Source organism: Osmerus eperlanus, chromosome 27 (assembly GCF_963692335.1).
Source record: "Osmerus eperlanus chromosome 27, fOsmEpe2.1, whole genome shotgun sequence".
Classification (NCBI taxonomy): Eukaryota; Metazoa; Chordata; class Actinopteri; order Osmeriformes; family Osmeridae; genus Osmerus; species Osmerus eperlanus.
The window spans coordinates 8,980,222-8,989,246 of NC_085044.1; the positions used below are offsets into that span (position 1 = coordinate 8,980,222).

The 9,025-nt window shown below is 43.7% G+C and overlaps 1 protein-coding gene, 2 non-coding genes and 1 pseudogene across 3 annotated transcripts; all 4 read left to right on the plus strand.

The window, feature by feature from the left end:
* Positions 1-571: 571 nt before the first annotated feature.
* On the plus strand, positions 572-643 carry trnap-cgg (transfer RNA proline (anticodon CGG)). The gene has a single exon. It is a non-coding gene; the product is annotated as a tRNA-Pro (tRNA).
* Positions 644-1,025: 382 nt separating this feature from the next.
* Positions 1,026-1,144, plus strand: LOC134014099 (5S ribosomal RNA; annotated as a pseudogene).
* A 263-nt stretch (positions 1,145-1,407) lies between these two features.
* On the plus strand, positions 1,408-1,526 carry LOC134014098 (5S ribosomal RNA). Its single transcript, XR_009929023.1, has one exon. It is a non-coding gene; the product is annotated as a 5S ribosomal RNA (ribosomal RNA).
* Positions 1,527-3,534: 2,008 nt separating this feature from the next.
* On the plus strand, positions 3,535-4,239 carry LOC134014044 (nuclear pore complex protein Nup58-like). The gene is made up of 2 exons (XM_062453877.1): positions 3,535-3,965; positions 4,072-4,239. The coding sequence occupies exons 1-2, from the start codon at positions 3,552-3,554 to the stop codon at positions 4,222-4,224; spliced, it is 567 nt and encodes a 188-aa protein (XP_062309861.1). The 5' UTR covers positions 3,535-3,551; the 3' UTR covers positions 4,225-4,239.
* The last annotated feature ends 4,786 nt before the right edge of the window (positions 4,240-9,025 follow it).

The following is a 9,025-nucleotide window of genomic DNA, read 5'->3' on the forward strand; positions in this document are numbered from 1 at the left end:
GATGTAAGACACCTCAGGTTAAGCTGGGTGGAAAACACCACGATATAGGGTTGTCTTGACATTTTGCCTCTCAGTAGGATACTGAGAGAACATCAGATATTTACTAAACGCTCACAAGAGATAACGAGAGGCACCCACGAGAGCTCAGACCTTGTACGAAGAACAGAGGGCAGGGCAAACTGACATTTTAGGGGTTTGGGAGATAAAACACACCATGGCCGGCTAACGGCCATTTAGATCATTGGCATTCTGTGCACTATAAATGCTGTCTGTATTCAATTGTTAAGTAGGCTCTCTATCTTGTGCTCCGAGAGACCTAACGTATGTTGCCTTTCTGACTTTGATCAATAAAAGCTTGTCGTTGCATCTGAAAGCTTGGACAGACTCCCTGCGTTCATCCTTTTGCACCTGTTCGGATAAAAAGCTAGCCACCACAGGGTGCAGGGAGCCTTTGTCTAAGCATGTTTTGTGACAACAATTGAATTGTTGATTTGCTGCAGAAGTTTCTCCAGCTCTTTTTGTCTACGTACGTTTTGTTAAAACAAATCGATCAAAGCAGCAACCAGAACATGGCTCGTTGGCCTAGGGGTATGATTCTCGCTTCGGGTGCGAGAGGTCCCGGGTTCAAATCCCGGACGAGCCCATTACAGTATGCTGTTGAAGGAGGTAACATGGCAAAGAGGTCTCCTGTTCTATTCCCAAATCAGTCCTTTACCCAACGTAGATCTGCGTGATTTGCTGTGGAAGTTTCTCCATCTCTTTATGTCTAAGCATGTTTTGTGACAACAAATCGATCAATCGAAGCAACAACTAGAACATGGCTCGTTGGACTAGGGGTATGATTCTCGCTTAGGGTGCAGGGAGCCTTTGTCTTAGCTCTTTTGCTCACTTGCAATATGCACAAGTAGTCCTTCATGAAAGGGGCTGGAAGCTGTTTTCATTTTGCCGAGAGAGAGAGAGACCACCTTGGATTGTCAAATACCAAATCTGGATATGAATAAGTAGCCTATGGTTGTCAACGTATTTTGTACGACCAAACCAGCATGGCAAAGCCCGATCTCGTCCGATCTCGGAAGCTAAGCAGGGTTGGGCCTGGTTAGTACTTGGATGGGAGACAGTCTGGGAATACCAGATGCTGTATGCTCTTTTGCTCACTTGCAATATGCACAAGTAGTCCTTCATGAAAGGGGCTGGAAGCTGCTTTCATTTTGCCGAGAGAGAGAGAGAGAGAGAGAGAGAGAGAGAGAGAGAGAGAGAGAGAGAGAGAGAGAGAGAGAGAGAGAGAGAGAGAGAGAGAGAGAGAGAGAGAGAGAGAGAGAGAGAGAGAGAGAGAGAGAGAGAGGCCACCTTGGATTGTCAAATAACAAATCTGGATATGAATAAGTAGCCTATGGTTGTCAACTTACTTTGTACGGCCAAACCAGCATGGCAACGCCCGATCTCATCCGATCTCGGAAGCTAAGCAGGGTTGGGCCTGGTTAGTACTTGGATGGGAGACCGCCTGGGAATGCCAGGTGCTGTATGCTCTTTTGCTCACTTGCAATATGCACAAGTAGTCCTTCATGAAAGGGGCTGGAAGCTGTTTTCATTTTGCAGAGAGAGAGAGAGAGAGAGAGAGAGAGAGAGAGAGAGAGAGAGAGACCACCTTGGATTGTCAAATACCAAATCTAGATATGAATAAGTAGCCTATGGTTGTCAAAGTATTTCGTCCGGCAAACCAGCATGGCAAGGATAGCGGCACCCGGGGCACATTCGACTGGCTATCGCGACCAATCAGCTACCTCGGTTCTAGGTTCGAGGGCCAATCGGATTCTCACCCTGTCCAATTGCGTCAGGCCGATTGAGCCAATCGGAATACGTACATCTCCAATTACGTCACACCGATAGCAACGGCGTCCACGACCCCAGAGACCCCCGCCGAAGATGTGAGATGAGTGACAGTAAGTCGCGTCAGTTCATTCATTGCAGGATACGCTATTTCCAGTTGTTTGCAGTACCGCACCGCAAAGGTAAATACATACATAGCTAATCAAAAAAATAATCTGTTTGACTTTTCAATACATGTTATCATTCATCGGGTCAATGACAAGTCATATCACGAATATTAGAGTTTGTCATTTCAGAGTTTGTCATGTACAGTAGCTACAGTAGATTTCCTCAGGTAGTATTGGCTGTCATTTACTTTTTTTAAGGGATTACTAATAGGTTACTGTAGCGACAGATGTTATTCGGACTAGCAAACGCATTATTTAACCTGTTATATATTATAGATGTCACTGGGGACAAAACGAAATAAAGAAAACTTTTTCACTTGTGGTAATAAAGTGACCCAGAAAAAGTTTAAAAAAAATATTCCTCTGGAAATAGTAGCTAAATATTTGATATGTTAAAAAGCTACCTATAACAATAAATAAATGTTATTGTACTAGTGTGAAAAATCGCTCCTTTTACCTTTTAGATGTCGAGTTCAAAAAGCCCTAAAAGTATGGGGGATGGGGAATGGATGTCCCGTTTGAGGAGGTTTGCCAGCTCTGGGGTTTGACCTGCTGATGCAGGCAACAGGCCAGCCCCAAGACAGAAGAGGTGGTATGACCTCTTTCAAAAGGTATGTAAAATGACCAAAAGATCACTGAAAAAAAATTGATGTATTCTGATGGCCTATAAAAGATTACTGAATTGCCAGAAATACCAGTCACAGTATGGGACCTTGATAAGGATAATGAACAGCAACTTCAGTGTCAATGTCATGTTTAGTCACCAATAGAAGATGATATGTCAAAACGCTCCATTTCTATTGGGTTGTTTTCTTTAAAAAATGTGTTTGTTTTATTTGGAACAAATTGAGAAGTGCCCGTTGCAGTTACGTGGCCAAAGAATGCTGTTTGGTGGGACACAGCACTGTACTTGTGGCTTTCATAACCCAAAGGTAATGTGAATGAGACTTCTTGACACCAAAACACTAAAAGAATCACTTTGTGATGTGCTCAGTAATGTGATGTCTGACATGGATCTATCTGTCCCTAATCCAGCCAACCACTGGACAAACTGTGGCAGAGACCTCTACCTGTGCTGCCCCTCCCCCACTGGGAACGGCCTCTACCTCAGCCTCTGCCCTTCCTCCACTGGGAATGGCTTCAGCCTCTGCTTCTGCCTCAGCCCATGTCCCAGCACGGCCCACACTGACTTTGTCCATGGTGACTATTTCAATATTATTATTGTCATACAAGCTTTCAAATATGGACAACCACTGATTACATATGATGATGGCAAAATGGAAGAGCATTTCAGGTTTACAATGTATTCCTTTGATAAATGTCTCTAACTGTCACCACAGTTTTCTAAACCACGATTTGGAGGCTCACATGGCGCTACTGCAAAGCCCAATGTGAATGTGGTTAGGAAAGCATAATAATATGATTATATGTAAATATATATTTATAGGTTAATATGAGCAAACCTAAATCTTAAGAGCTTGATTTGATTCCATTGAGTTCTACTTTTTACAAATGCTTCCCCCCTCCTTCTCCCAGTCTCTGTCCAGTCCACCCACCATGACAGGAGACACCCAGGCCACTGCCAGCTCACCTACAGTCTCTGTGAGGACCACCACACCAGGCTTTGGTTCCCCTATGGCCTCTGTGAGGACCACCCCACCAGGCTTTGGTTCCCCTAAGGCCTCTGTGAGGACCACCCCACCAGGCTTTGGTTCCCCTATGGCCTCTGTGAGGACCACCCCACCAGGCTTTGGTTCCCCTATGGCCTCTGTGAGGCCTAGAACACCATCAAGCCCTGCCATGGCTTTTGTGAGGACCGAATCACCGTTCTCAAAGCCCCCATCCACCCCCTACAAAGCCTCCGTGAGGACATCTTCCCGCTCCAGCCCTGCGACGACCTCTGTGAGGTCCAGCATAGCTTCCAGCCTCAGCACTGTCTCCGAGACCAGCACCAGCCGTGCAATGGCTGCTGTAAGTGTTGTGTTCTTTGAACTGTTTTTGTTTTATAGGATGAGGATGTTCTCATATGATTGGGCTATTCTGTTTTTGTAAATATATTTCTCTTGTTTTGTAACAGGATGTGCATGATGAGGATGAGCTTGCTGCTCCTGGCCCTGCTCCTGGTCCCACTCCTGACTTCTGGCTTCCTGTCAGAATGAAGGAGACAATCCCGGTTCAGGACCAGCGGTGGATTGCGTCCACCGCTTTCAGTCTGGCAAGCTGCGTTTGAACTTGAAGCTCTGGTATGAGCCACCAGCCTCTGCCCTGATTTACCACCAGGCTCCAACACCGGACCGTTTTTTTGCCCACAGGCTCTTGGCCCTATCACTTGTGGAAAGTGAGGGTATTCTGCCAAACCTGTGGGAAGCAGCTGGCGGGGTATGGTGTGCACAAGAGGGTGCGGAAGGTCCTGGACGTGGACCGGTACTACCTGATGGTGACAGAGACACTCAGGTGCACTGTGTGTCGCCTGACCCATCTGGCAACCAGTCAGGCTGTCCTGGATCAGCTGGACCTGCCTCACAGGAGGAAGTTCAGGATGATCCTGACATGCTTGTGAGTTAAAAATCTACAATCATTTTCTGATAATGCCTGCTGCAGGTCCTTACATAATTGAACAAGTTCTTGAAACTAATCGGTCTTTTCTTCAAGGTATGCTTGTGACATACGGGTCATCCGCATGTTGCGGGAACGGACCCTCGGCAACAGCCCGGCGTGCTTGGTGAAACAGCTGCGGGAGAACCATGGGGAGGAGTGGTTGGACCGCCTGGCCAACTACTTGGGGGAGTGTGCGGCCTTTGTTGACCAGCCCAGCCTCTTCCCAGTCACCTGCCAGGAGCCTCCACAGCCACTCAATGTCCCAACCAGCCGGTGGGTGCTGTCGGTGTACGGAAGGGACATCATCAGCCGTATGGACCATATAAAGGCGTCCATCACGTCAACCTTTGGGTCCATTTTAAAAATGGACTCCACCAAGAAGGTAATAAGATGAAGAAAATCCATTGTGGCAATCTGCAGGCGGAGGACACGTGGAGTGGACGCTGTTATGGCAGTTTTTGACATAGTTACAATATCTATGTTTCTTTAAGCGGTAAAAAGTAAGTTCCTTTGTTATAGACAGACGAATGTTAGAAACTGAGGCTCTGTGGTGTGATTTACTCTGTAGAATGGACACTCAGATTGTCTTAAGGTATTTATGGTGTTGTTTTATGATACCTAACTAAGAGCCAGAGGGTCTTAGTTAGGTCTGGGGGTTGGGGGAGATTGTTATCTCAGTTGAGCGAGCTGACCTAACCTTTTGGCCAAGGAGATTGGAGAGATGTGGAGTCAAACTGTCACTGAGCAGTGCTGACCAATCACAGAGACCGCTATATTGATGGATTGACCATCAGAAGAACCATTTGTTCTAAGTTTATATAAGGCAGTGTTTTAGGGTTGTTCTTCACCGCTCTCTCGAACGACCTGTAGGTTACATCTGCATGTCTTTCGCTATGACCGGTCCAGAGTACTCTGTTAATTCTTAAATTGTACAAACTAAATAAATCATATTGAAACCGCCATCTTGACTATTCAGATCTACACAGTGCCACTAGAATTTTTCCACGTCATTTGGTGGCCAAGTACGGGGATCCTCGATTGGTCTACGGCGTTCAGCAGGCGGCTCCCCTCGGCGAATTGATCTTCCGGCAAAAAGCCGCCTTTCCTTCCGCCATGCGTGAGACAGCAGGGCCAGGGGGGGCGCCCGTTGGACGTTTTGTGGCTGACGCGGGATCTTCAAAGGAACCGGTGAGATATTCTTTTTGGACACTGTGTGATATTGAATTGGCTAAATGTGTGTTTTTTTTTATTGTCAACAGGCGTTCATTTTTTGTTTTAATTGCAAGTTATGTTTTTTTGAGATTAAAAGAAGTAAGAGTAACTAATGGTGTCTACTATTCAAGCTATATACAAATTACAAAAATCAAAATTTTAATTATTTTAATTTTTTGGTTTGAATATTTGTCATTTATGATTGTGCAGTTGGGGTATATTTTCATTGAAAGTTGTGAAGTCGGAATTTAATTGTTTTTAGAAAAGAAAAGGGGTAATTGTGTCTTTATTTTCCTTCGTTGGTTATTGTTGGTTTATGGATTGTAATTCTAAAATGTATGGTCTGAAGGCAGAATTGACCTGTCCAAACATCGATTACATGAAACAAAAGTATGGTAACGATAGTTTTTTGCAAATGCAAATATGGATTGATAAATGTGGATTTTCGAGTGTGGGGTCGTTTTGTTTTAACCCTTGTTTTGCCTTCGGGTCATATGACCCAAAGGTTCATAACGAACCATCGTTGTGTTTACCCAATTTTACCCAATACAAAAACAAATAAAAATAATTTTCTTTTAACCTTCGCAATGTGGGGGGTCTGAGACAGCCCAACGGTTAAAAGAAAATGCTTAACTTTGTTTTTGTATGCGGTAAAGTTGTCGCAATACGACGGTGGGTCCCAATGACTGATGGGTCAGAATGACCCGAAGATAACACAAGGGTTAAGGACCTTATTGAATTGCGAAATAAGTTCGTGGAGAGAAATAGATACACAATTTTTTGTGTATCTATTTTTGGTGTATCTATTTTTTGTGTAAGTGGAGAAAAGAATAGATTTTAGCCTGATTGGATAGCTTTTTCTGATTGGATGGAGATAGGTAGAGAGATAAAGAAATATTAGGACAGAATAGTGTGGGGAATTTTTCATCTATTTCCCCACAGATTCACGATTGAGATTTTCTGGCTGTTCCGCAAAACAAACTTCGCCGTGGTTCATCCGCAGTCAGGGGTTTTGCGGCAGGATGCGCAGGCGCATGAGGTTTTGCGGGACATTTGCCATTCCTCTGACTCAGATGTCTTCTGACAGCCGGTTATATCTAGGAAAAGTCAAGAAAGCAGGATCCTGGAATTTGTTTATAGATTTGCTTTGGATTCCCGCAAGGATTGCGGCTTGTGCTTTGACCTGCAATTGCCTATACTTATTATTTTGCGTTTCAAAGAAGGAGAGGTTAAAGTCCTCTCCGGTACAAAGGGTTTGAGTCCCTGTTGTGTTTGGAATAAAGAATGTTATAGGCTTGGTTGCACTGAGTTAAGGTTGCTCAAAGCTAATGCAGAGCGTGTTGACATGCTGTTGGAAAACATGTAGGCCAACACGAATTGCTAGGAATGGTCAATCCAAAATGCGTGCTTGGGAATTTGAGCATAATGTACGTGAATGGCCGGAGATGTGTCATTACTGTTGAAAGTTTTCTGGAAACTGGGGGCGAACTCTCGCAAATCAGAGGGGTTTGTGACCGGAAGTTGAGTTCCGAACTGGTGACGTACAATGTTTATCGGTTAGGACACTGTTGGTAGAGGAGAGACGATTGACTTGTTATATTGTTTTACAACTTTGTGTTAACCGTTATATATTTGATGTTAGACTTTACATCGGTCTGATTACCGCCAGAAGGCATTTGTTTTTGAAGACGGAGACATTCTGTTTTGAAAATGCTATGTTAACTAGAGAGGGTACAATTTCTGGGGACATTGTAGGGTGTGCTTGCTTGCGTCGGTTGCACAGGGGTCCGTTTTTGAATGACATTTTTCAAACTGATATTTCTGTATATTTTATATAAAAATGCATACTTATTATTTATAAAGATTACATAGATTTAAAAGCATTTTTTTTTGCTGCTCATTTACAACTGAAAATACGAGTGAAGTGTAGAATGAAATAGATCTTCTCATTTCCCCTGCAAAAGGCATCCTCATCGTTGAATCAAAACGAATAAATTTGGCAGACCGGTGTAAAAATTGACCTAATCTCTATGACGTAAACGTCCTTGTAAGTTTTTCCCTTCTCGTGATATTTTAAGGCATTTAGCCTACTCATATTGCATTCATTCATGAATAAAGAACCCCCTTTGAAGATTATTCTACAACGTTACCGGCAGTAGAAGATTGAATCGCGATTCAAACAGTACCATCTTCTAACTGAAAATATGCCCCCAAAAACGTAAATAAGATTGACATTTATTTAGTGGAAAATCGCTTTAATTAAAAAGCTCACTGGTAGCGATCATTGTCAGTAACAACGCAAAGTGCGATATAGCCCTGTGTGGAGAAGCTGCCCCGGTAAATTGTACTACTTCAGTACAGTAGACTACTGCTGTGTTCGTCTTGGTAGCGATTGCGTTGGTTGAATTGGATTTAACGTTCCGTTGTACGGTTTAGGCTGAAATTAATTATTTTCATGAACAGATTGACAAAGTTTAGGCTGTGGCAATGAAGTTCAGGTTAGTAGTTAGATAGACTTTTGATTAAAGTAAGGTGAGTGCCGAACATGTTCTGTCGCCGTTTGACTTCCTAAAAAGCTGTGTAGCGTTAGATGTTTTTGTAGTGTGTCTCGCGTAGGCTACAGCGTTGCAGTGAGCAACACTGGTTTGAAACCACAGGTAATGATAATTTCACCAACAAATCGTTTACTTGTAATGTAATGTCATAATAAATCCTACAACGAAAATGTATTTGTGAGGAATGTTTATTTTAACGATTGAAAACAGATGCATCATAGACCACTGTAGTATGTGTTGCCCGGGCAACAGACGCTAATGTCATGCTAATGATTCAGTGAAATAGTAGACTACCGTTTCCGAAAGTAGATGTGGGCCTACTTCCTTAATAATATCAGCTAATATTGTACATTACATTTCACAATTGTGTTTCGAGGGAGTCAGGTGGCTGAGCGGTGAGGGAATCGGGCTAGTAATCCGAAGGTTGCCAGCTCGATTCCCGGTCATGCCAACTGATGTTGTGTCCTTGGGCAAGGCACTTCACCCTACTTGCCTCGGGGGAATGTCCCTGTACTTACTGTAAGTCGCTCTGGATAAGAGTGTCTGCTAAATGACTAAATGTAAATGTAATGTAAATGTTTCACATCACAAAGTAAAATGAGTAAATAGTTATCACCCTGGCCTCTTTGCTTGTGGCGTTTCTGCAGCTGCCTTGCAGTAAACTTC